General features: G+C 56.4%; 3 protein-coding genes across 7 annotated transcripts in view; 1 reads left to right on the plus strand and 2 right to left on the minus strand.

The window, feature by feature from the left end:
• Positions 1 to 1,254: 1,254 nt before the first annotated feature.
• On the minus strand, positions 1,255 to 3,774 carry KNCN (kinocilin). Its single transcript, XM_062190076.1, has 4 exons — positions 3,639 to 3,774; positions 2,711 to 2,779; positions 2,021 to 2,095; positions 1,255 to 1,334 (listed from the first exon to the last, which is right to left on the minus strand). The coding sequence occupies exons 1-4, from the start codon at positions 3,772 to 3,774 to the stop codon at positions 1,255 to 1,257; spliced, it is 360 nt and encodes a 119-aa protein (XP_062046060.1).
• Positions 3,775 to 8,931: 5,157 nt separating this feature from the next.
• Positions 8,932 to 26,708, minus strand: part of MKNK1 (MAPK interacting serine/threonine kinase 1) — a 43,947-nt gene continuing 26,170 nt past the window's right edge. For 2 of the 5 annotated variants that reach the window (XM_062191243.1, XM_062191242.1), the window contains exons 7-14: positions 25,744 to 25,817; positions 23,889 to 23,993; positions 20,206 to 20,261; positions 15,968 to 16,063; positions 14,178 to 14,372; positions 13,376 to 13,540; positions 12,212 to 12,255; positions 8,932 to 10,665 (exon numbers count right to left, since the gene is read on the minus strand). In XM_062191243.1, the coding sequence (XP_062047227.1) occupies positions 10,431 to 10,665; positions 12,212 to 12,255; positions 13,376 to 13,540; positions 14,178 to 14,372; positions 15,968 to 16,063; positions 20,206 to 20,261; positions 23,889 to 23,993; positions 25,744 to 25,817 (970 nt within the window). In that variant the 3' untranslated portion in view covers positions 8,932 to 10,430. The remainder of the gene's footprint in view (positions 10,666 to 12,211; positions 12,256 to 13,375; positions 13,541 to 14,177; positions 14,373 to 15,967; positions 16,064 to 20,205; positions 20,262 to 23,888; positions 23,994 to 25,743; positions 25,818 to 26,708) is intronic. The other 3 variants (XM_062191239.1, XM_062191240.1, XM_062191244.1) reach the window with 2 other exon arrangements.
• On the plus strand, positions 21,069 to 21,414 carry LOC133759756 (large ribosomal subunit protein eL39-like). Its single transcript, XM_062191245.1, has one exon. The coding sequence runs from the start codon at positions 21,099 to 21,101 to the stop codon at positions 21,252 to 21,254; it is 156 nt and encodes a 51-aa protein (XP_062047229.1). The 5' UTR covers positions 21,069 to 21,098; the 3' UTR covers positions 21,255 to 21,414.

The raw sequence follows: 26,708 nt of genomic DNA on the forward strand, positions 1-26,708 counted from the left end.
AGATGGCCCGGGTCCCTGGGCCCCTGTAACCATGTGGGAGACCCAGAGGAAGCTCCTGCTTCCTGGCTTCGGATCGGCGCAGCTCCAGCCATTGTGGCCAACTGGGGAGTGAACCAGTGGATGGAAGACCTCTCTCTTTCTCTCTCTCTCTGTCTCTCCTTCTCTCTCTGTGTATCTGTGACTTTCAAATAAATAAATAAATCTTTAAAACAAAATAAACAAAAAAAGGAGACCAGTCCCAAGGGGACTCCCATCTCTAGGGCCACTCCCCCATGTCCCACTTCTAAATCAACTCTCTTTTGCTCTTGCACCGTTTTGGACTTTTCTCTTTATTGCTGCACTGAGCAAGTCTGCAGACCAGGGAAAGCTGCTCTCCCATGGCCCGTGTGCACCAGGGGCCACACCCAGCAGGTTTAAGGCGGCAGCTTGCTTGGAGGGTGTCAAGGGAGAGGGAATGCAGGCTGGGGGCACCAGGCAGGGGAAGGCAGTGTGTGGTTAGGGGCTTCCTTGAAGTGGGTCTTTCAAAGGGGGCGGTTCTGTTGGGTGGAAGGGAGCAGGGGGGCCTGAGGACCAGGATTGTGGTTCCTTGTTGGGGAGTAGCAGGAGGCCAGGCAGAAGAGGCTCAGCTCAGAGAGCTCAGCTCGGCTCGGCTCAGAGAGTGCCTCTCTGGCCAGGTCCGTGGCTCCCTGGGCGCCCGTCACAGCGGTACTGATTTGTTTGTGTCTGTTCCTCGAAGGGTGTCCCCATCTGATCCACTGCCGCCCAGGGCCTGGCCCTGAGGACTTGCCCCTGTCCAAGGTGTCTGTTCCCACCCAGCTGGTGAGCTCCGGAGACCCAGGGCCAGGTGGCAGGGTGAGGGACACAGGCAGGACCCCTGTCGGTGGTGGCTATGGACTGTGGGCTGTGGTCTGCTTCTGGGGCCAGGTTGAAGTGAGGAATTGGGCCCCAAGTTCCAGAGAAACAAGTTCAGTCGCTCCAAAGAGGAGTGGAGATGGGCTGCAGCTCAGTAAGCAAGGCCTGGGGGGCTGCCTGGAAGAGGGAGCCCTGCAGGGGTCTTTGATCCCCTTGGTTCCTGCCCCACACCCTGTCCCATGCCCGTGGGATCCCTTCCCAAGAGCCTCGGAGGGGAGAATGCAGGCTGGGCGTCTCCAGGGCCTGGGTCACCTCTGGCTTGGATCTTCTGACTGAGAGCTGGTTGGTACTGAGCTGGGGGAAGCAGGCAGGCAGGCAGGGAGCCAGGGTAGGGCAGGCGCCTCAGCCCTCCTCAGGGCCCCGGCCCCCTGGCTTCAGCTTCTCCAGAGTCCTGCTCACGCTGGACAGGCTGCTGCGGACTCCTGGGGGGAGAGCAGGACAAGAGCTGCTGAGGAGACAGGCTCCATGCGGCTGGCGGGGTCAGAGGAGCCGGAGGGCCCGGGGTGGGTGTGCCTGGTGATGCATGTGGGAGGGGCAGTCCCAGCGGCCAGTTCCAGCCCAGCTGGAAGAGGCCCGCATGGTGAGGACAGCTCACCGCGCGGCGTGGGGGAGGCAGGACTCTGGAGGTGACCACCTGGTTTGAGTCCTACCCCCTCCTCCCGCTTCCAGGCTATGCCTCAGTTACCCTTGTATACAAATGACGCTGACTGTGGGGCCTCTTTCATAAGGGAGTTGCTGTAGGGACAGGGTCTGGAGTGGTTCCTTTCGCTGGGTGCTGGGGCTGGGGGCTGGGATTCCCTCCCCTGGGAGCTGGAGCCGCCTTTGGGTCACTCCAGCCCTGGAATTTTCCAGTGTGTCGGGGACCGGGGACAGGAGACAAGAAGACACCCAGGTTCAGGTGTCAGCTCTGAGTCGGATTCCACGGGGGAGGGGAGGGGCCCTGAGGACTAGCAAGAGCAGGTGCGGTCTGAGTGCCCCAAGGAAGAGCTGCCCAGCGCTGCTGCCCGCCTGTGCCGGGGACGCCGCTCAGAGCTTCTCCCTGGGCCCTGCAGAGCTGCTTGGTTGCATGGGAAGATGGAAGACCGATTCTGGAACCTCTGCAACTTACCTTCCTTATTGCCATTGGTGCTGGATCTTGCCTCTCCCTGGTCTGGCCCCGAATTGGGGTGGATTCTCAGGTTCCCTGCAGGAAGAGACCACCCCAGGCCCCCTGGTTACTGAGTGGTTCCCACATCAAGCCCCGTTGGGAAGGGAGGTCCTTTCTGCTGTCTACCCTGTATCCCTGCTGCTGTCTCTGCTCCACTGCTTTCCTTTAGGTCACCGCCACGGGCTTGGCAGAAGAAATGAGGGCTTGAAGGAGAGGGTGGCAGATGCTTTTAGGGAGGTGGGGGCCCTGGGGGAGGATGGGGCTGTGTAAATCCACACAGGATTGGTGGGGTTGGGTGTCTGTCTAGGGCAGCTGAGATGAGGTGTGAAGCTCTACAGGGGTCCTGGGGCCAGGAGAGACAGGAGATCTTCATGGGGGCTCAGGGATGGGGGCGGTACCCAGAGACCTTGGCGGCTTTGGGGGAGGCGGACCCCTAAGTCTTCCCAGCCAGTTCAAGCCCCTTTGCAGCGGGCAGCAGGCTGGAGCTGCTGCACCGTAGTCATGGCAACGCCTGTACAACACACATGGCAGCTCCAGCACACCAGCCAGGAGCGGTCTCCCACATGGGCTGGGCTCGCAGACCCTCACACAGCGGGCCTCCCTCAGCCTGGGCAAAGGGGTCTGCTGGGGAGAAGGGGGGAGAGGACTCACCCATCGCAGGCAGGATGTGGTCCAGGTTGAGCCGAGCCTTCAGGAAGGGGTAGACCAAGAGGAGGAGCCCTGGGGAGAGACATGGAGGGGTCTATGCTGGCAAGGGCACCCGCTAGTGTGAGGCGCAGGAGCCCCGGAGTGGCTTGTGAGGGTGACCCGTGTGTGCCGGGGGGGGGGGGGCAGTGCTCAGGTGTGCAGGATCGGGAGGGGCCCAGGACCTTCTCTCCACCCTACCAGGGGGCCTCCAGGTTGGCTTCCTGTCTTCTGCTGCCTGGACATGGGCCCAGCTGACACCGTGGCTGCCATCTCTCCCTGGCACACACTGCCCAGTCCTGGGGAGGGGGAGGCAGCGGAGCCGGCCCTGCCCTGCCCCACCCCAACCCGCTTCCTCCCAGGCTGAGTGCTTGTGCCGGAACTCAGAGTTCTGCACATGCCCACCCTGACCTGGTGCGCCGGGTCTGTTTTAGTCCTGGGGTGCAGGGATGGGGTGGGGGTGGCCCTCAGCATACTGCAGCATACTGCAGGTCTGCCAGACAGACCGACCGACAGAGCTGCTGCCGAGACACCCAGGGAAGGGACAGGAAACGCGCTCTGTGTGGGCTGGAGCCTGTCATGCATGCCCAGGGTCCTCGGGAACTGTGTCCTCCTTCCCCTGGCCCACTTCACCTGCCCCAGACAGGCTGCGAATCCCTCCACGCGCCCAAGAGCTGGGGGCTCCAGGCTGGAGCCTCCTGAGCAGAGGGTGACCGTCAGCTCCCCTGCGAGTTGCCTCGCCCCAGCAGGAGCCCAGGCGGGCTGCCCCGCTCACACCCCTGGCTTCCATTCCCCCCACCCCGTTCCTGCTGACCCAGCCCTCCCCTCCATTTCCTGTCCACCTGCTCCCCTGGGGAATCTGCCCCCACCCAAGCCCAGCCCAGCACCTGCTCACCCAGCCCAGCGGCACCGATAAAGACGCCGCCCATGGCAGCTGCGGCCTTGGACACGGACACACCGATGATGATGCTGCCGGCCACCAGGCTGAGGGCCACACAGGCCAGCTGCAGGCAGCGGAAGTCTCTGTCCATGCAGGCCTACCCTGGCTGCGGCCCCAGCCCGCGGCGCTTGTCCTCTGTATGGCCCTGGAGGTTTCCGTCCTCTCGATGTCCCCTTGCTGAAGCTCCAAGTAACCCTTGGGTTGTTCCGTCACCCTGTGCTACAGCTCTTCTGGGGCCCCCCCAGCCCCACCTTGACATGGGGTGTCTACCAGGGTGCTCCTAGAGGCCACCAAAGCTGGTGGCCGCTCTCGGGACTCCTGCCCGGCCACATTTCTGCCTGGGCTGACAGCGTTCCAAGGAACTGGGCCTGACCCAAGGGACGTTGCCCTCTGCCAGCCTCCACCGCTGGGAGAGCACCCCAAAGCTCAGCTGTCCGGGACACCTGCCCCAGCCTCACCTATTAAAGTTTAAAGGCTCAGGGGGCGGGGCGCGGGGAGCTGGCCCCCAGGCACACAGCAGGGAGCTGCTGAGTTATTTATGAGCTTGCAATGCAAGCGGCTGCCTGGCTCCCAGAGGCTCAGCCCTTGGTCCACGTTCCAGAGTTGGCTCCCCAGGGGCCTCACCTGGGATTCAGGGGTGTAAGGAGACCCCCTCCATCACAGAGTCAGGGTCTGCTGTCCTCACCCTTGGCCTGGGGGTGCCTTTGCTGGGGTCTGAGACGGAGGCAGGGGAAGAGACCCAGACAGGCTCGCGAGGCAGGAGCTGTGAGTGGGACAGGAGAGGGAGGCGAGAGTCGCCCCGAGTGCACCATCTACCCCTGCCCTGAACCTCCATCGTTCTGGCAACCTCTGGGCTCGCCAGCAGTGCTGAGGGGTCCAGGTCTGCAGGCTACTCTCTGGTGCCCTCTTCTCCTCCAGTAGCTTGCTACTCACCTCCCTCTGCATGGCTGGGGGAGTCAGGGTGCACCCCAGCTGCCCTGGGAGCCCTGGCTGGGAGCTGATGGGGAAGCACTGTGGGGGTGGTGGGCATGGCGGGACTGGGTCTGGAGGCAGGGTTCAGAGGTGAGCTTGGGTGGGGTCAGGTCTGGAGGCACAGGCAGGAGGGGGGCATGGGTGGGCATGGCGGGGGCAGGAGGCCTCCTAGACTGAGCACCTCCTTTCAGCCTGGCTGCCCACCTCCTCACAGCGTCCGCCAAGCAGAGGCAGGGCAGCAGTGACTCAGCCCAGCCCAAGCTGTGGCCTTGGCCCCAGCCTTTAACGTGAATTTTCTGGTCTTTGATGGATCAGAGCCTGCCCAATCCCTGAATATGGCCCTGGCCATGGCCCTTACCTGGGGCCCTACCACCCTGCTCGGATCCCCCCCCCCCCCCCCCACTGCACCTGCAGTTACCTAGCCAGGCTCGAGGTCTCCTACTTCCACCTGCTCCTTGGCCCTGCTTTCTAGAGAGCAACTCCTCATCCCCAGGACCTGCGCGGGGCCGACTCTGAATCCCTCCTGACTGCGGCTCCCATGCCCCACCTTCCTGTCCGCTCCCACAGACTGCCGACTCTCAAAGGCAGACTCAGGGAGCGTGCTCAGAACGCCGTGCATGGAGCCTGAACCACCCACCTGGGGGGGCCCAGCGGGGCTGTGGGTGTGGGGGAACCTCTTTCTCTACCAAGAGTCTCTCCTGGGGTGTGGAGTGGGGGCCTGAGAAGGCCTCAGAGTCATCAGAGCAGTCTCAGCTGGGGGAAGGTAATGCTGGGAAGTCAGAGAGGAGGGGTGGCCGCAGAACAGAGAGGCCCTCACCATGCTCTTTGCCTCCAGGAACAGGAGGCTTCTGCGGGGAGTCGACCTTTGGTTTGCAGGGTGGGACACTGGCATCTCGTGTGGGCGTGCGTGGGTTCGAGTCCTGCCTCTGGCCGCTCACTTCAGCTTCTTGCTAATGTGACCTGGGGAGGCAGCAAGTGCTGGCTTGAGTGGTTGGGTCCCTGCAGTGCCCCACATGGGAGACCTGGATTGAGTTCCTAGTTCTTGGCTTTGGCCTTGGCCATTATGAGCACCTGGGGAATTCTCTGTCTCTCAAACAAACAAATAAGGAGGAGGAGGAGGAGGAAGAAGAAGAGGAGGAGAAGCGGTAGCAGCAGCAGCCGCCTCTGGAGCTAGGTATTCCCCAGCCACAGCTGTTGTCACCAACGCCTCCTGTGTCTCCTGCCAGGATGAGGTCGGATTATTCCTCTAATTAGACATCAAATGACAGCCCATGTTCCTGCCACGCATAACAGATCCCCCGCTGACTAGTTTAAGAAGGAATCATCAAAATAATTGTCCATGAAAACGTGCACCTGACAGGTTGTGCTTTGGGAATCTGAAGCACCGCCCCCCCCCCCCCCCCCCGCTCATGTCTGCTGTCCCCCACCCTGGACCAGGCAGGGCCTGTGCTGGCTGAGGGCGGCCGGACCATGCTACCAACAAGACACGAGCTGCTGGGCCAGGCTCCCATGGCCCCTCTCGAGCTCCCTGACCCCGTTTCCCTCGCCTGGGAACGGGGCTGGCAGAGCCTGGAGTCAGCCCCCCACCCCGGCCACACCCAAGCACAAGTGTCAGATGCAGGGGAAACACGCTGACCTCCAAACGCTGCAGACCACAGACTGGTTCTGAGCTGGCGTTCTTTGACACTGGAGGTCCCTCGGGGCACAGAAGGATCAGGAGGAGGAAGTGTGCAGGAGATGCGGGTAGTCAGCAACAAGATCCTGAGGCCCTTCCAGCTCCGATCTGAGATACCGGGAGGCAGAGGACCACCCAGAGACCTCCACAGAACCTGTGCACCCACGTTCCTGCCCGGCCTCTACCTGTCTTCACTCCGGGGTTTCCAGGTTGTCTTCTTTGAGGTGCAAGGAATTGGCAACCCCACTATCAGAGGGAGGCTTCGTCTTCCAATGACTCAAGCGGGACCTGCACCTTCCGTGGCCCGCTGTCATGCCTGCTGCTCCGCCGGCCGCAGATGTGCACCGTGAGCCTTGTAGCTCCTTCCCCAGGGCTCGCCTGTCCTGAGAGCAAGACCTGTTTGTCCTTGGGCCATGTGGGGGAGGGAACAGGCAAATGAGTTCAAGGAGCCTGTGTCGTGTCGGGGCGACGCTGTCCACCAGGCTCCCCACCACCCACCAGCAGCAGCACCGCCCTCCTCGGAGGAGTCAGGTGCGACTGGGCCGTGGGCACAGTGCTGAGGTCCACCACAAAATCTCTCCTTCGTCTCCTGTGAAGCGAGGGCTGGGAGGGTGTCTGCCTTGCACCAACTCCAAATGTGGTGTGGGGGTGGGGAGGCAGAGTGGCGAAAAGGCCCCAGCTTGGTTTGGTTGTTTATTTTCCTTGAGGGGTGAGAACCCTGGAAAAGAGAGTGATTAATTCGCTGATCCCTTGGGGGACGGGCAGCTTTCTTGGACCGTTCAGAAGCTGAAGTCAGAGAAGCGGCTTCCAAGGCAACTGCTACCATGGCAACGAGAGTGCCAGCCTTGGGGGGGTACCTTGCTCCTCGGCCCCCTCCAGACCTGAAGCAGCTGGAGTGGTTGGCGTGGGACCAAGACACCATGGTTCATGGAGCTGGTAAGGGACAGCAGGCAAGGAGGGAGGAGGGAGCTCAGGCAGGCGGACCTGATCAGGGAGGGACCAAAACTTGATGACCCCCATGCCCAGAAAGCCACAGACAGGACTCCTCAGGGTCTGATCAATCAGGACTCAGGGCAGGGCCAAGCTCTGCCAACTGGAGTTGAGGGAAGAGGCCTGAGGTGTGGGACGCTCCAGGGGCTGGGGCCAGCTCTATCCCCTAAGGCCCAGCCAGTATGAGTCTGAGAGCTGGGTACTGGCTTCCACCACCGCAAGTCCCAGGCCGGAATGGGCTCTGCGATCCAGGGCCTTGTTCAGCCTCTGCTGTCTCTGTCCCTGTGGAGCAGTACCCTCCCATGGTCACCTGGCGAACGGTGGCAGAGGCAGGACTAGGCCCGGACCCTTGTCCTCGCCCCAGGCCCTAGCCCAGGCACCCCATGTGAACAGGGGCTCCAGCCCAGAGAGGCATCCAGAGAGGTCCCTCACCATCGCCCCACAGCCTTCAGGGAAGAGCTCTGGCAGCCGGAGAAAGGGGAGCTCCTTTCCAGCCCTGGGGCTGTGAGTTGAAGAACTGTGCCCCAGGAGACAGCGGCAAGGAGAAGGAACGCGCTGACTCCGTGTGCTCAAACTAAACACTTGGCCAGACCACAGCTGTCGCAACAGCACCACAGCTGGGCACGATCATCCCCACAGACTGCGACTCAGAGGCGAACTGGCCCAAGGCTTACAGCCGGCAAGCGGCAGAGCTGGGATCTGAGGGCAGGCAGTGCGGCTCTGGGTCCTGGTCCCAAGCCTCTCCGGACAGAACTCCAGTTCCACCATTCCTAGGTGCCCCGGGCAAGGTATTATTCCCTTTGCTGCTTCATGCCGCATGTTGGGTGGGGAAACCTACCTACCTACCACGTAGGTACTCCCAGGACTGCCGTGAGAATTAAATTAGCTGTCTGTGAACTACTGAGTGGCCACCCAAGGCTGGCACAACCAAATCGGGCAGAGTAGCCTCCGAGCAGAGCCATGGAGGATGGGAGGGGCTTGGCGGGGGCACTGGGGCTGGGGGTGGGTGGGCCCAGCTTGAGGGAAGGCGCAGAGGCAGGACAGGGCGGGGAGGCAGAGTGCTGGCTGAGGAAGCCTCTGGAATCACAGGCCTGCTGGGCAGGCCGGGAGGAGACGGGAGCCCGGGGACCGAACTCACCTCCTGGCTGTGCCTGTTTCTCCAGCCGGCCTCCCTGCAGGCAAGTGAAGAAGGGAAGGTCACTGCAGAGGGAAGCCCATCAGCAAAAGGCAGGGCATCGCCACTGCGCAGGCCCCCAGTGCAGGCCCGGCCCCACAGAGAACCCCTTGCCCCACACCCCGTCTGCCTCTGTGGGGACATACAGAGGTCACTGCCATGCCAGCCCTCTCCAGGGGCCCCGGGGATGTCCAGAAAGACCTCCCATGATGTCCAAGGGCTGTGCAGGGCAGGTCCCACTTTTATTTCTCTTTAAAAAGATTTATTTATTTGAAAGGCACAGCTATGGGGTGGGTGGGTGGGGGGAGGCAAAGAGGGAGAGGCAGAGGCAGAGATGTCTTCCATCCACTAGTTCACTCCCCAAATGGTTACAATGGCCAGGAGTGGGCCAGGCTGAAGCCAGGAGCCAGGAGCTTCATCTGGGTCTCCCATGTGGGTGCAGAGGTCCAAGGACTTGGACCATCCTCCGCTGCTTCCCCAGGCTCATTAGCAGGGAGCTGGATCGGAAGCCGAGCAGCTGGGACTTGAACCGGTGCCCATATGGGATGCCGGTGCTGCAGGCTCTGGCTTAACCAGCTGTGCTAGAGTGCTGGCTCTGGCACCATTGTTCTTGTTGTTGCCAAATCTGGCAGGACAAGTGCAGTCGCAGGCACTGGAGTGGTCCTCGGCAGAGGCTTGGTGGTGCCACAGGCAGAGGGAAATGTGCTCCTGCGTGAGGCCCTCTACCAAAGCCCTCTGTGAAGTGAGCCGTTTCCAACTCCGCTCTAGGTCCTGGCAGGGAAGAAGCGATTGGTAAGCGTTTGGTGAATTTCATCCCGACAAGGTGCACGTTCCCCCCGCCTGGCTGGACTCGGCCCAGCTCCTCCTCAGGTCTGCAGGTGAGGAGACGGACCATCCAAGACGCCACAGCCAGAATTTAAAACATTTTATTACAACAAGCACAATGAACAATATAGCATCACGGTGTCGTAAACGAGCGACATATGCAGGTCTGTTTGCTTTCTGCAACTCAACAGCTCGGCTACGAGGCAAGGGCTCCACCTTCCCTCTCTGGAGGGACCAGGGCGGAGGGGCTGTAGCTCAGGGCAGAGCTGGGGCCGCCCCTCCGCCGCCCTCCCTACCGGACCTGAGGGCAGGGCAGCAGCTCGTCAGAGTAACAGCTTAAAACCAGTGTTCTAAAAGGGAACAGCTCATTAAAACCTCGACGCACGCACGGCGCTCCGGAGGGCAGCGGCTGCTGGAGCTGCAGGAGCCCATGGGCGTGCGGGGAGTGGGAGCTTACATCCCACCTCTGCTGGCAGAGCGTGGTTAAAACGTTAAAAAACACAACAAAATAATACTGACTGTAGCAGCAACCCCAAACAAGGAGGAGGATGACAAATGAGGAGGATGACATCTCGGTCACGGCAGAGAGAGATTCTGTGTTTCTCTGTGCTGCAGCCTGGAAGACCGAGCCGGCCGCCCGGATGAGGAAGGCTCTCTCCGCTCCTCCCTGAATTGAGGGCACGGCTTTGCTGGAGCGACGGGGAGGACGGGCGGAGGACAGACGAAGGTGGACGAGCGGCCAGGGGAGGGAAGGGCCACGTGGGCACCTCGGTCTGCCGCCTCTGAGCAGGCTCCCCGAAGGCCCTAGCCCCAGCAGCCCAGGAAGCCGCCAGGGCCGGCTGGATCTGATCTGATCCGCAGGCCGTGAGCAGGTGGGCCCAGCCGCAGGCCATTATGCAAAGTGATGGTGATTGCTTTCCTTTCAAAGTCAGCCCTTCGGAGAAAGCTTTTCCCTGCAGGACCCTGGGGAGGTGGGGGGTCGAGCGGGACCCTCAGGGCCTTTGTGGACCAGAAGCCCTGAGTCTGCAGCAGGTCCCCATGCCTACTCAGGGATGTTCCAGCAGGGCCACGCCCGGGCAGGCTGAGGTCCTACCAGGCGTTGCGGGGTTGCTCAGAGAGCTGTGGGTGGTGGGCAGGGGTCCGTGGCGCCACAGCGGCCTGCCTGGGTCAGGGCCCGTCGGCGGGCCAGGCGTGACTTGGACGGAGGGGACAGCTTCACAGAGCAGAGGCGCTCAGCCAGGGCTTCTGGTTCCCCGGCCTGCTGGCTCTCTTCGTGCTGGGACAGCTGGCGGTTAAGGGCGATGGCCTCCGCCGCGAAGAGCGTCAGGTCCATGGTGCTGCTGTTCCTGCAAGGGCCGGGGAAAGGCACAGAGAGGGAGGCAGGCCCTGGGGTCAGCCGGCTGCTGTAGCGCCACGCTCCCACTAGAGTTTCCCGAGCCGGCGCGAGCTGCCTTTCTGAAGCAGTTTTTGCCTAGGTTTGAATCTCGTCTGAGACGCGAATGGGCTCTGAGCTCCAAGGTCAGCTTTGCACGGTACACGGGGGGCAAACAGCCCCTTCCCCTCTGAGCTCCCACTATGCTGCCGTGGCAGACGCAGGGCTGCAGCCTGTGAAGCTCGGCCCGCTACCCCTCTCCTTGTCAGAGCAGGGGCTCCCGGGGCAGGGGCTGTGCTGTTTCTGCCCGGGCCCCCAGAAGCTGCTCAGGGCTGGCAGGTGATTGGGCACTGTGTGTCCTGCCAGGTCAGTCTTCTAAAGGGGGCCTGAGGCTTGGTGCCTGAAGGTGGCTCCGGAGAATCAGCCGGGAGCTCAGCCGGGCATTAGACTTCCTTGTGGCCCTCCTAAAAGCTGGCCACGAGGCCTGCTCTTGAAAGGGTTGCCCACAATGCCTGCTGCAGCCCTTTGGGCACAGGGCGGTGCTCACTGGGGATCTCATCTAATTGTTTAAAGACTGTGGAGTCAGGGCCAGTGTTGTGGTGCAGTGGCTAAGCTGTGCCGCTGGTGACACCAGAATCCCATGTCGGAGCCCCAGTTCCAGTCCCAGCTGCTCCACTTCCCATCCGGCTCCCTGCTAACGCGCCTGGGAAAGCAGCAGCAGATGGTCCAAGTGCTTGGGCCCCTGCCACCCACATAGGAGACCTGGATAAAATTCTTGGCTCCTGACTTCAGCCTGGCCCAGACTTGGCTGTTGTAGCCATTTGGGGAGTGAGCAGTGGACAGAGGACCTATTCCTGTCTCTCTGGTGCTTGGCCTTTCAAATCAATCAGTCAACCAGTCAACAAATCAACTGATCTTTTAGAAAAAGAGAGAGAGAGAGAGAGAGAAAAAAAAAAGACTAGAGTCATAGAGTTGGCTCTGAGCTTGTTAACTCGATCCCTCAGTTTTCTCATCTGCAAGTTGGGGATGCTAGGAACCCCACTCTCTCACTTCACTGTGAAGACCATGGATGTGATACATGTAAAGCCCTCGGCACCACGTTTGACGTGCACTAACATTTGCCATGTGGCGGCCATTGTTATTATTTCTTGTCTAGTGGTGTGCATGACAACTGGCCGGGCCCCTGCCTTCCTGTAACTTTTGCCACCGTGAGAGCAGTAGGCTGAGTGCTGTGAATAACCCATGGGGGAGGCCTGTCTCCTGCTTTCCAGGTAGGATTCCAGTGGGGCTGCCGGCAGCATGGGGAGCCACAGCGCTGGAGGGCAGAGGAGGAGGAGAGTGAGACAGATCTACAGCGGAGGGAAAAGAGGGGGAGGCCAGGAGGTGGCGAGAAGGGAGGCCAGGGAGCCCCTTCAGAGAAGGGTACCTGGGCCTGGAGGTGGGCTCCCGGTCCCCACCTCCACCGTCAGACGGCTGAGAGCTTGAGGGGGGGAGGGTGGTAGAAGTGGCGGGGCGTTTACCTCTGGAGGACTTGCGGCGTGGGGAGTCCCCTTTCTGGAGCTTGCTAGAATGGGAAGGACAGATGTGTGGGTAAGGGCTGCTGCCTCATTCCAAGAGCTGCCCTCACCCAAGCCAGCACAGAGAGGGTGGGTTACTGCAGGCTCTGGGCCCAGCACAGCGGCTGTGCTGTGCTTGCCTGCAGGGTCACACCTTCCTGGGGGGAAGCCAGGAGGCTGCAGCCTGAAGTCAGCCCCTTGCACAGCCGCGCCGCCTGGACAGCCCCTGCCCCTCAGCCTGGATGTCTCAAAGTGCTCCTCCCGCTTCCCTGCCACTGTGCACCCCAGCCCCGAGCAGAGGCGGTCTTTGTCCCTTTGTGCCCCCAGTACTTTGACAAACACTTGTCACACTGCCCACCTCTCTCCACGGGGTCCTGCTCGTCCCTGAGCTGCCGGCCTCTAGCATGTGGTTGGTGCTCACTCTTGGCGGACTGGGAATTAGGCAGCCAGGGACTCTCAGGTCATGTACCTATCTGTAACTCGGGCCAGCAACACCAGCCTCCTTCCTCCGGTGGGGCCATCAAGTCCAGCTGGGGCCTGGTAGACCATGGAGCCACAATAAACCACAGGAGGGCCTGGCAGGCCCTGTGGAGGGGCAGAGGCCAGCCATGGCAGTCAGCCAAGGAGCCTTTAAAATGACATTTTCAAGTGAAGACTTAGCTCCTGGACGGAGTGAGGTCACCACTTGCCTTGTAGGCCAGCCACATCTAGGCCTCTAGCTGCAAGGAGGACCCCTGCAGCCCACAGGAGGACAGCAAGGCCTTGCTTGCTGCTGGGGACTCGTAGCTCCTGATGTTTATGTCTAAAGGTATGGTGCTACAGGCCTCAAAACATGATGCCAGGCTTCTTCCTGGGAGGGGGGCCTCTGCCAATAGTGGGATGTTGGGGTGCAGTGGGTGGCCAAGGTTATAGCCAAGTGCATATATGGCCTGTCAGAGGGCTCAGATGGGGCTGAAGGAGGAGTCAACTCATTCTACACACAGAGGGACTGAAGCTCTGGCCCACTTCCCCACCACTGAGGGCAGCCAGCCGGGCCGGCGCTCAGCACTCACTGGCCTGACAGCTTTCTTGGGGCTGTGCCACAGGCCTGGAGAGGTGGTGCCGTCACCCCGCCCTGGAGCCACTCACCCCCTGCACCCACGGGTGCTGCAGAACTTGGGCAGCGCTGAGTCTCTGCTTGGCGTCCCGCACCAGGAGCTTGGAGATGAGGTCTTTGGCTTCGCTGGAGATGTGTGCCCAGTCCTTGTCAGGAAACTCATACTTGCCCTCCTGGATGCTCTCAAACAGCTTGTTCTAGGAAAAGAGGATTCTTCCTGATGCCACGCTGGCCAGGTGACAGGCAGCATGTGCCTATCCCAGATCTACCGCCCCGGCCCCTGCTGGCCCCAGCTGCAGCTCGTGGCTTGGGAATGCCACAGACGGGGGCCCTTCTCCGACCTCCCACTCTTCCCACTATCATCAAACTGTACGGAATGCCCAGGTGGCAGTGCTGCTGGGAGGGCTGGCCAGGTGGGGCACGGTGGGAGGTCACCTACAGACCAAAGCCTAATTCCTTGGCCCTTCACGAAGGGCCCTTGGGGATCTGGCTCCTGGGCACCCCTCAGGCCGTCTCCCACCACCATCCCCCTTTGTCCCTCCCTGGACGCGCGCAGCTGCAGGCCTCTGCTGTGCTGCTCCTTCCACCTGTGTCTCTCGCCCTCCCTTCCCTGGGAAAGACTCATCCTTAAAGAGCCCGTCAGGCACTATCTTCTCTGACAACCGCGCCCTGAACTGCTAGCTGGGCCGAGTGGCTTACTGTCTGTCTTACAGAAGACGGAAGGGCGCTATAAACCCTCTGCCGATGGGGAATGGTCTCCAGCCCAGTCCTGCTTGGCATCCCACGGTGCATGGAGCCCATGCAGGGCCTGGGCACGGGCCCTCGGCAGCTTACCTGGCACACCCTGCACACCTCTCCCCGGTCCCAGCCGCAGTCGGCCCCACAGTGGCCCACGAAGGGCGGGCAGCCACTGAGCATGATGTAGAGGACCACGCCCAGGCTCCACAGGTCGCAGCGCTTGTCGTAGAAAGTGGCCTCGTCCCTGAAGACCTCCACCACCTCGGGTGCCATGTATTCTGCAGAGCCGCACTAGGGGGGCCCGAGTCGGTGGAGGAAGAGATGGCAGAGAACATGGGTTTAGTCACAGGGGGCGGGGATGGCGAGAGGACACAGGGATGGGGAGGAGGACATCAGGAAGGCCACAGTGGCCTTGGCCAAGGAGCTCCCAGAATCCCTCGCTGCCTCAGCTCTCTATAAACCTGTACGTACCAGGAACGCAGCTCTGGGAGGGAGATGTGGGAGATCCAGGCCTGGGCAGCAAGCATTTCTGAAAGTGACTCTGGCCAAGCTTCCCCGCTAGCTCAGAGCAGGAATGCACAGACCACCCAGGCTGGAGGAGCTCTGGGAGTAAGCGCTGTTTCTGCCTCTCCGGCCTATGGTAGGAACGCCAAGGCTTGGGAGGGGACAGGGATTATTCGAGCACATCAGCAGCAAACCCAGGACCAGAATCCAAGAGTCTTTCCTGCCCCCTTGCATAGAAAACTGCTGACAAGAATGAAACACATGGGGCTGGCCTGCGGTGCTGGCATCCCATATGGGCGCCGGTTCGAGTCCCGGATGTTCCACTTCCCATCCAGCTCTCTGCTGTGGCCTGGGAAAGCAGTGGAAAATGGCCCAAGTCCTTGGGCCCCTGCACCCTCACAGGAGACCCGAAGAAGCTCCAGCCATTGCAGCCATTTGAGGATGGAAGACCTCTACCTCTCTCTCCCCCTCTCTCTGTGTCTCTACCTCTCTCTGTAACTGTCTTTCAAATAAATAAAATAAATTAAAAAAAGGAATAAAACACATTCCTTTTGTTCCCCCTCTTCATTATTTCAGGCTCACCAGGAACCAACTCCCTCCTCACAAAACTAATTTGAGTGGAAGATGGTGAGGAAGGGTATTTTCTTTGTTATTGGCAATTAGAGTTAATGACTTTGAGATCAAGGTAGCTCAGTGTACTAGAAACAACTACAGAAACATTTCTAACAATGCTGCTTACAGTAAGACATGATATACACACACTTGTATTTAAAGGCATGCCTTTAAAAAAAGGCTATTAGGAATACGCACTCCCGAAGCATGCAAGTCTCCGAAACCTTCCTAATTACAGTGGATCAAGTGTGCACACAAGATGTCTCGGGAGGAAGGAGCGCCCAGCAGTGCCACCTGTGCTGCAGGTGCGAAGCTGGAGGAGCAACGGGATCGCTCAGCAAAGTGCTCCTACGATCCTATGCGCTGAGAGCCTGGGACCTCACGTTTCCACTTCCACGGAGGGGGATGATAGCTCCTCACCTGCACCACGAGGGGGGTGCACCATGGCTTCAGCCGTGGGGATGGGACTCACAGAGTTAGCCGCGTGAGCCTCGAGCTCATGCGCAGAAGGGCTGGCCTGGCCGTCATGTCTGTTTTCACCTGGGCCGGGCAGTGCTCCAACGGCTCTCCTGTTGGCCTCATTAGTGACTACGGAGCGGGAGGCAGGTTTGGGAGCCACCAGTGCAGGGCAGTGAGCCAGGGGCAGCGGCAGGAAGTGCTCTCCATACGCTCAGTTCTCCTTCCTCGCCCTCTGCTCTTCATGACTTCACATCAGCTAATCCCTACGCATAGGAGCCCAGAAGGAGGTGGCCCGGGGTCCCCATACGTACTGGAGTGGTCAGCTCTGGTGTGGTTATGGGGGTGCAGGAGTTGTTCAGTTTCACCCCACTGCCCAGGTCAAAGTCACAGATTTTCACTGGAGACACCTGGAAAGGGAGAGATAAACAAAGGCACAAGTTCCAGAAATGAAAGGGTAGCAGACTGACGCGACTGCACAGTGCTCACGTGGCCGTCAGACCGCGGCCCAGCTCCACCTGCCAAGTCCTGTCCAGCCCCCTTGGGGTGACTGCCAGTCATATGAGGATGTTTTCCAAGATGTCCTCTTCCCCACACTCTCTGCTTGTTTCCTAATGGAAACATAGGTAACTCTGGTGTTTGACTTTTGAACCTGTGATGACAAATGAGCACAGAACCCTGGTGGCAGGTGATGGCACGGGCTTCCAGAGGAGTTACTGTGTGCTCCTTTGCTGCCCAATCCCTGGAGGGCAAAGGAGCTGGGAGTACAACGTTCAGTCACCCCAGGGAGCTCAGGCACCAACCTATCCTGGTTTGATTGCTTGGGCAAAGCACTGCAATTATTTTGAGTATATACCCAAAAGTGGAGCAGCTGAATCATTAGGTGATTCTACCTTTAGTCTTTTTTTTTTTTTTAAAGATTTATTTATTTATTTATTTGAAAGGCAGAGTTACAGAGAAGCAGAGGCAGAGAGAGAGACAGAAAGTTTTTCTATCCACTGGTTCACTCCCCAGATGGCCACAATGGCCAGAGCTATGCCAATTGGAAGCCAGGAGCCAGGAGCTGCTTCTGGGTCTCCCATGTAGGTGCAGGGGCCCAAGGACTTGGGCCATCTTCTACTGCTTCCCCAGGCCATAGCAGAGAGCTGGATTGGAAGTGGAGCATCGGGGACTTGAACCAGCGCCCATAAAGGAAGCCAGCCCTGCAGGTGGTGGATTTACCGACTATGCCACAGTGCTGGCCCCTACCTTTAGTCTTTTGAAGAACTGTTGAATTCTTTTCTACAGTGGTCACATCATTTTCTTTCCCAACAGAAACATATGGAAGGTCCCATTTCTACACATCCTCACCAACACTTGTTATTTTCCTTTTTAAAAAAATTTTAACAATCTTGGGGGGAGACAGGGAGGGGGAGGGGGAGGAAGGAGAGAGGGAGAGGGCTAGGGAGAGGGGGAGGGAGAGGGGGAGGGAGAGGGGGGAGGGGGAGGGGGAGGAAGGGGAGAGGGAGAGGGAGAGGGAGAGGGAGAGGGAGAGGGAGAGGGAGGTATCTTAACATCCACTGGTTCATCCCCAAATTCCCACAAAGCTAGGGATATACCAGACTGAAACCAAGGAGCCAGGAACCCCATCCATGTCTCCCACATGGCTGGCAGGGATCCAAGGACTTCAGCCCTTATCATGTGCTGTGGCTGCCAGGTTAGGATGCCACCTTTGATGCCAGCATCAAATATGAGCCCCACTTTGAGTCCTGGCTGGCCCACTTCTTCGTCTTTTTCTTTTTTTAATTAATTAATTTATTTATTTGAAAGTCACAGTTAGAGAGAGGAAGAGACAGAGAGAGATCTTCCATTCATGGTTCACTCCCCAGATGGCTGCAATGGCCAGTGCTGGGGCCAGGCTACAGACAGGAGCCTCTTCCAGGTCTTCCATGAGGGTGGCAGGGGCCCAAGCACTTGGGCCATCTTCCGCTGCTTTTCCCAGGCCATTAGTAGGGAGCTGGATCGGAAGTAGAGCAGTTAAGACCTAAACTGGTGCCAATAAGGGATGCTGGCATCGCAAGCAGCAGCTTTACCTGCTATGCTACTACGCCGGTCCCAGGCTGCTCCACTTCTGATCCAGCTCCAGCTTCCTGCTGACATGCCTGGTCCAGGTGCTGAGGCCCCTGCCCCCCACAGTGGAGTGCTTGGGTTCGGATCTCAGCTCTGCTTCCAGCTCTTGTTTCCTGCTGTGGTGCACTCTGAGAGGCAGCAGTTAGGGCCCAGGTACTTGAGTCCCTGCTACCAAGGAGACCTGGGTGGAGTACCAGGCTCCTGGCTCTGACCTGGCCCAGCCCCAGCAGTTGCAGCCATTTGGGGAGTACACCAGTGGATGGAAGATCTCTCTATGTCTTCTCCTCTTTCTCTCTACCTCTGCTTTTCAAATAAATAAATTAATTAAAATTTTTTTTAAATAATTTTTTTTATTTGGCAGAGTTATAGACAGTGAGAGAGCGAGACAGAGAGAAAGGTCTTCCTTCTGTTTGTTCACTCCCCAAATGGCCGCCACGGCCAGCGCTGCGCTGATCTGAAGCCAGGAGCCAGGTGCTTCTTCCTGGTTCCTAGTTTCCCACGCGGGTACAGGGGCCCAAGCACCTGGGCCATCCTCCACTGTCCTCTCGGGCCAAGGCAGAGAGCTGGACTGGAAGAGGAGCAACTGGGACTAGAACCCGGCGCCCATACGGCATGCTGGCACTGCAGGAGGAGGATTAACCAAGTGAGCCACGGCCCCGGCCCCGGTATTTTTTAAAATTATAGCAATCTTGTAGGTATGAAGTATCTCATTGTGGTTTTTATTTGTGTTTCCCTCATGACTAAGGATGTTGAGTATCTTTCCTTGTGCTTGTTGGCCATTTGTATATCTTGTTTGGAGGAATATCTATTCAAGTCTCCTCGTCTTTAAAAAAAAACCTATTTATTTATTTTTCATTTTATTTGAAAGGCAGAGAGACTGAGAGAGACAGACAAAGAGATCCTTCATTCACTGGTTCACTCCCCAAATGCCTGCAACAGGTACTACTGGGCCAGGCCAGAGCCTGAAGCCTGGTACTCAATCCGGTCTCCTTGGGTGACAGGGACCCAAGTACCTGGCCCCTAACCTGCTGCCTCTCAGGGTGCACGAAAGTAGGACACTAGAACAGGAAGCAGAGCTGAGACACGACCCAAGCACTCCACTGTGGGATGTGGTGTCCCAAGAGGTGCCTCGGCCACTGTGCCAAACATCTGCTCCCTTTGCCTCTTGAAACTGGATCGTTTATCTTCTTGCTGTTGAGTGTTAGGAGTTCTTTATGTATTTTGGACATTAAACCCTTGTCGGATATATGACTTGCAAATACTTTCTCCCATCCTATAGGATGACTTTTCACTTTCTTGATGTCCTCTGAGACTTAAGTCTCTTTTGATTTCAGCTTTTCCCACCATAAAAAGGGGGGCAGCAAACATGCCACGAGAAGCAAAGACATCATGGGACATGAAAGCACTCTGCCAATCAGAGACGGAATCGGGTAGCGCAGAGCATCCACGTGGTTCTTGGGTCAGACAACCTTAGTTTTATTCCGGGCTCTTCTGCTTAGCCACTAAGTGACTGTACAGGTTCCTCAGCCTCTCTGGGCTTCCATTTGCTCACCCATAAAATGATGAGAATAATAGCACCTATCTTGAGATAGTTTATAAATACTAAATAAATACAAGTGTGGGGTGCAATGCAAGCCTCAAGACATGCTAATTGTAATTGTGAATAATAATCATGGTAATGATAAATTACAAAGTTTTATGTCACAACCACTGACAGGAAGTCACAGATTTTACTTGAACTGGGATATTAATATTCCCACAAGACAGTTGTAAGTACTAGGCTGGCTCTTGCACTCATTCAGAGCTATCTATTCCTTATTTATACAACATGACACATGTGTTTTCACATATGGAGCCATGAACATGAGCCGTGAGTGCCAAACTCTCTCCTAACAAACACAAAATTTGTCAAATCCATACACTCTATGGAAATGCAAACGCTCCCCTGTATTAGTAGATTGAGTTGAGGCAACATATAAAATAGGTTGCATGTGTTCAACCCGAGGCATACATGTATTCTTTTTAATGAGCACCTTTGGAAATAAAAATGGAAACAGAAACCCTCAAGAAGTGGGTTCCTAATCATTCCTTGCGGTGGTGGGTGCCATCCGGCGTGTACACCGTAACAGACACCACTCACAGGCAGACTGAGCTGCTCACGACCCACATCAGCTGCTCCAGAGGTAGGTGCACTGGACTAGAAGACAGTAATTTTGTAGTCTACAAACTTGTAGTCTTAAGCCAATCACAGAGCAAGGAGAAAGAGCAAAGAAGGGACAAGGATGGACCCTACTCGAGGTGAGGAGACACTGCACAGCAGAATCTCATGCTCAGAGGAATCTGTTCAAGCTGGTCCTAGGAGAGGTCCCAGAAATCCACATTGGATTCTGGAAGCTTCCCTCATGAGAGAAAGTGGAAACATCTCAAGCCTGGTCTTAAGTACCTTTTCTGGAGACTCACACAAAATATTCTCTGGCTTCAGATCACGGTGGGCAATGCCTGCAATGACAAAGAGCAGAGAAATGGTTAACATGTGCATGTAATTATCAAACATTCCACACACAATTAATTTTTTCCAAATGCTGTTGTTCGCAGATTAATTCCCAATTATGGTACATTAAAAAATCAACGAGCTGCAGGAGGCAGAAGTAACCAGAGATGCAGACCAAAAGCACAGTGGATTCCCCGGTTCTGTTTGAAGCAGAGGCTTTAGAAGTCTGCCAGGGATAAGAAGGGCTAAATGAATCCCAGCCAGCCCACCTTTCAGCACCGCAGCGATGACGGAGAGTGAGCAAGCCTAATGCAAAGCAGAGCAGAGGGCGCCGCAAACAGCAATGCTTGGAAAAGCAGTGCAGAAATAATTAGTGCCTTGTTTGAGAGCATCTCTAGGGGCTTACGCTGCTCTACCTCATTTCTTCTTGTGTAGCTGATTTTATTTTTAAAAAAGATTTATTTTTATTTATTTGAAAGAGTTACAGAGAGAGAGGTAGAGGTCTTCCATCTGCTGGTTCACTCTCCAAATGGCTGCAACAGCCGGAGCTGAGTCAATCCGAAGCCAGGAGCCAGGAGCTTCTTCCGGGTATCCCACGTGGTTGCAGGGGCCCAAGGACTTGGGCCATCCTCTACTGCTTCCCCAGGCCCATTAGCAGGGAGCTGGATCGGAAATGGAGCAGCCAGGACTTGAACCGACACCCATGTGGAATGCCAGCGCTGCAGGCTGGGGCTTTAACCTGCTGTGCCACAGCACCAACCCCTTGTAGCTGATTTTTGAAAAAGATTCTTCTCCTTTCTCCTTTCCTCCGCCATCGTGGTGGGTGTCCCTGACTCTCCCTCGCCATGTCTTCTCACAAGACCTTCAGAATCAAGAGGTTCCTGGCCAAAAAACAAAAACAAAACCGCCCCATTCCGCAATGGATTCGGATGAAAACTGGTAATAAAATCAGGTGTAACTCCAAGAGGAGACATTGGAGAAGAACCAAGCTGGGTCTATAAGGAATTGCACTTGAATGGCGCGCACATTTCTTCTGTCTCAATGTCACTATTACCACGTCAAGCTGAAGATGTCACCATCTGGACAGCTGGACATGTTTGATTAGGGCTGTGACCAGTGGGCTGGTTCAGTAATAAATATGTGAGACCTTTTGAAAAAAAAGATTCTTCTGGTGCGACTTCCTGAACGTTTAGTGGACCGAGTGTTAGCACACAGATCTCCCAAAGCTTGCCCGATTCCCTTCTCACCTGTCCTGCACGGCCCAGCAGCATAGCAAGGCCTGCTCGGGCCTGAAGGTGCTGTCCCTAAGGGAAGAGCCCCTGCCTTTGGTAGAGGCCTCCCTCAGGAGACTGCAGTCCTCCCATGAGGGGTTAAAACCTGGCCAGGAAGGCCCCTGAGGAGAAGCATCTTCTAAGACAGAAAGGCACGAAGAAGCAACGCTGAGGGCCGCGTGGTGCTTTCCTCCTTCCTTCCAGGGCACACAGCACAGAGGAGCTGGGAGGCTGAGCGGAGCCAGACAGTGACTGTCTGCAAACACTGAGAAGCAGCAGGGGTCCTGGAGGTGCTGGGAAGAGCACAATCTGCTTTACTAACACTCCCTTGGCGGCGAACTTCCCAGGCAGCCCTCCGACTCCACAGCAGCAAAACCGGAGGCCCAGCAAGCTGCGGGACTTCATCGGTCTCCTAATTGAATGAGAACCCAGAGCAACTCAGTCTGGCCTGCACAAATTGAGCCGGGCTGCAGCTCACTGCACTAAAAGTGAAGGATATTTTCCATTACAGCAAGCGCTCCCACAGCAGGCTCACGAGCCACACATGGAGCCTCACTCTCCAAATAGGTGCCCGTGGCCCAGCCGTCCCCCAGCCCGAGCGCTCAGAGAGCCCAGCTGTGCTAATGGGCCTGCCCGTGCGAGCACACCGGCCATCGAGCTGCTCCGGTTCATTTCCCAGAGGTCAAGCTGCAGTGCGTCCAGTACTTAAAAGTATGGAACTTGTTTCAGGCCTGACCCATTCTTGCCCAATTCATCTTCCCAGCATGAAGTTATTTAGAAAACAGCCCAGTTCAGCTGAAAATCGTTTTTCATCCCCTCCACCTTGTGGTCACGGGGGCGGCTGGCCAGCTAGATGCTAACAAGCACTTCAGAACTCCTAAGACACCGGTAGCCTCTGTTCCCTTTAGTGCAGTCTTGTAAATAAATAAATAAAAAAAGCGCCTTTACCCCTCCTCCAAGGTATGGCTCTTGTGAACAGCATGACCCAGTTCTGCAGTCTGCAGCAGTGGCTCGGGGAGCAGTTGTAAATCTCTGTCAGGCAGGTGTTACTACACGCATCCCAGCTTTCAGAAACACAACGGGCGCTATTCATCACGTGCGCAAAGGACAGACAGCCCCTTCTTGGAACTCGCGTCCCGGGTGCGAGTCAGGGCCCGCCAGGATGCGCATCTGCTTCGGCTGCTGGTAGGGAAGGGGTGGAGTGCAGCCTCCCACACACAGGCCCCGCCAGGGTGCACTTGCTGGTGCCAAGGGGGATGTGTGAGTGGTGTGCCTGCAATTGGTCCCGAGCAGTGGTGTGGCTCGCCGGTGTCTATAATTGTGAAGGGGGGTGGAGCTAAGACACAAGTTATCTGCTGCACTCCCACCCCTACCAGGTAGAAGACTTTAAGGTTTAAGGGAGTTAATACCAGGAATAAAAATATTTTCTATGTAGGGGATGAGGATGGAGGAAATAACATTGATTGAAGAACTAGTATGTGCCAGGAACGATGCTCCGCCTATGCTATACCTACACAACTGTGATGTAAGATACACACAATTATGTAAATAACTAGATACAACACTTGGAGAGCCAACGAGGTGTTGACTACGGTTGTGGGTGAGATTATCTCTCTTAACTGTCACAACTTTAAGAGGTAGGCATTATTACTGGGAGGGCACACAGCTGGAGAAAGGTAAAGCCAGGATTCAGTTTTTCCCTTGTACTGCATTTAGTCAAATTTAAAAAAAAGGTATGTAAAAATCGATTTAGGGAAACGTGAAAACATTTAATTTGCAAACAGATTTCATTCATTGCCGAAGTCCTCAAATAACCACTCCTGGGAAAGGGACCGTAATTCACACAGCAGCAGCCCTCTGGTCACCACTGTGACGGTCAACGGGCCCCTGACGCTCACGTGTTAACAGAAAGCGTGTTTTTCATTTCCTGCGAACAAGATCTATAAAGCTCCATATGGCCTAGCTTGCCAGTTTTGAAGGGAGAGATACAAGCGATGTATTTCAAAAGGCTGGAAGGAGTTAACAGCAAAGTATAACAGAACAGTCACGTTACTGTTACTGTTCTTACCTTCTACATTCTTCGTCAGGAAAAGCAAAGGCACAGCATTCACATACTCAGCCTCACGTCTACACACTCACAAACACCCTGGTCTCCGTGGAGCTTACTCTTTTTCCTCCCTGCTCTTTCTCTGTCTTCTATCCACCAGCCACAGCAGGTGCCCAGGAGCCCTCCTGGATGACCCTCCCCAGGCTGCAGTGGGCAGGTTCACATCTCCAGCTGGCTGCCGGCTGCACCAGCTCCAGCACCAGCCTGGAGCCTGCCCTTCACCCCTGGTCCACCCCCCCCGGAAATGCTTGGTTCACCTTTGGTATGCAGGAAGTCGAGCGCAGCAGCAACATCCCGCACCACTCGGCTGGCTTCTCGCTCGTTGAAGTGCTTCCGCTTCTGGATGTGGGCGAGGATGGAGCCTGGGGAACAGAGGGGACACCAAAGAACGGCTCCTGAGGCGCTCAGAGGCCAAGGTGTCACAAGTCTGAGGCGGGGATGCAGGCTGCCTCGTTGTCAAACGTCCAGCACCACGTCCAGTGCCTGGCACAGAGCAGATCCCAGCATGCATCTGTTGAACAAAACTGGACTGCTCTCTTCTGTTCCCGTCTATGAAGGGCTCAGAAGGGAGACGGGACAACTGCTCACACGGTGAACTAACGCCATGAAAAGGGAATGCCTCCAGGCCTGAGGCGGCCAGTCTGTAGGAACAGTTCCTCCCCGGCATCTGACCTCAGGTCCAAACCAGAGCAGGTGCCAGCCCTGCCCGGATACACAGAGGTCAGAAAATGGGGGAAGCCCGCTTCCCCTGGGCGTGTCCATATTTTATTAATATTACTGTTTTGTTGGCAATTGCTAGCATTTATTGTATAGTTACTATGTACCAAGCACTATACAAAACCCTCTAAAAAGTTACCCTAACCACAGCTATGTTTAGTTATCCCTCTTTTATAGATGGCGAACCTGACATCAAAAATGATTAAGCACTTTGCCCAAACCATCCACCAGTGAGTGATGGACGCAGGACGCAGGCCTGGCAAGGCCGTCCTCAGAGCCTGTGCAGACTGCCCGACAGCAGGACTGGCAGTCCAACTGGCCTCAACTGAGTTAGCTCCGAGTGGCGTGGCCGAGAGCACCCCAGCTGTGTCCAGCATTTCAAGCACAGCATTCACAGTCCCGGCTGTGGGGCGAGCAGGCCAGACCCAGGCCGAACACATGGCTTGGCTCCATGTGGTGTAGACTCACCACTGGAAGCCATTTCTCAGCACACGGCACTGTCTTACGGCCAACCTTCACTGAACCTTCAGTGCCTGCTGGGCACTGCGCTAAGCATTTCACGTGAATTATCTCATTTAATCTTCACAGCAACTCAGTGATGTAGGCACTATCGATACCCCCATTTTACAGATGAGAATCCTGCTCAGAAATGGCTAAGTGACTTGCCCAAGGCCACGTGGCTATTAAGCGATGGATTTAGATTTAAGCATAGCTTTGTTGGTTTCTAAATCATGCTCCCTTAACCATGAAGCCCCTCCGTGCAGCTCTCTACTCAGCTGCACACACGCCTGTCACCTTTACCTTGCAACATGTCCTCAGGTTGGCTGAGTGATGGGGCGGGAAAGGGCTTCCCTAGCCCCTCTGCGTATCTGAAAAGCAACTCAAATATACAGCCCAGTGACAGGTCTGGGGATAATGGGGATAATGGCAGCACGGAGTGGGCACAAAAGGCATCTTTCCTCCTGAAGGCTGGCACCTTCTCAGGATTCCCTCTGTCCTGGGTCATTATCCCAAACAATGGGACCCTTCTCTCTGATTTAGCCTTTCGAGACCACACTGTGTAAGCGAGAGCTTCCACCCCATAATTAACTTCATTAAACAGTGAACGTGTGAAAGGAGGGGGCTGATGGACTGATCACTAAACGTACCCATATGTGACTCCTATTACAATGGAAAAGCATTTAGAGAATGCCCACTCAGGTGACATTCTATGCTCTGCAAAATGCTAATTATCATCCTTCCCCCCGGCCTCCCTGCTCCCAAATCAAGGGCAGTGTTTAAGTCCTTCGTCCTTTCCATCAGCCTGACTCGCTTTGGAAGTCTCTGGGATTCATGATGGATGATCCCCACCCGGCTCTTAATCAGAAGTCCACACACATACTCAACAGTAAGTACCTCCGTGCAATTTCTCAAAGACCAAGTAAAACCTTGTGTCGTCTTCAAAGAACTCAATCAGCTCCAAAATGTTCCTTAAATCGGGAAGAATAGGAGGAGAGGGAAAGGGGGTGGGGAGAGATGATATCATACGTTAAAGTCCACTTACAAATACACAACTCAAAAGTACACAACACCCTGCAGCGGGAGCAGAAATCAACTTGGAATCAGAATGCACATGAAAGCCCCATGTTTGAGAAGCAGCCAATGGTGTTAGCAAGATTCAGGTCACCTTATCTTTCCATAATGTGTAGTCTCTGGTGTTTTCACCAAGCCTGTGCTGTCAAACCCCAACCCTAAAACCCACTAGGTAGAGTTATAAAAAAGTCCCGGTCACATTAAACTGAATAAAATCTGCAGCCGACTGGAAGCAATTGCGGCTAATAACACTGAATAGTAGGTGTGTGTCCTGGAGGCAAGCAGCAAATAATTACTTGCCCTCCCTCTTGCCCATAAATCACGGGGCAGTATTTACATTGCCTGGAGAAAATGGAAACATCTGTCAAATAGACTTGGGGCCTAACGTGGGCACCGCTAGACCCTAACTGCTAAGCGCTGCTTAATGAAACGGCCGCGTTCCCGGCCACCGTAGCACTTGTGGCCTTCCCCGGTGAGCACTCTCTGTCTGCCGAGTACTGCGGTGCTCTGCCAACAAGGTCGTCTTGTAACTCAGGAGGGAAGCCACCAGCCTGGATATTGGCGGTGTTGGGGGCTTTTTTCTTTTAAAGAATGAAATAAACCAAGTAGAGTCTCTAATGCTGAACTAAGAAGCTGCAGGGCTGAAAATAAAAACCTGTCCCTCGTAAAAAAATGCTGACCACTTTGGGAGACACCAGGCTTTTACTAGTGCGAAGGCGTCCAAATAAGATGGCCAAATGGCCTAATTTGAAGGAAGATTGTAGAGGCAGTGCCTGGAGTTAAATCAA

Source organism: Lepus europaeus, chromosome 5 (genome assembly GCF_033115175.1).
Source record: "Lepus europaeus isolate LE1 chromosome 5, mLepTim1.pri, whole genome shotgun sequence".
Lineage (NCBI taxonomy): Eukaryota > Metazoa > Chordata > Mammalia > Lagomorpha > Leporidae > Lepus > Lepus europaeus.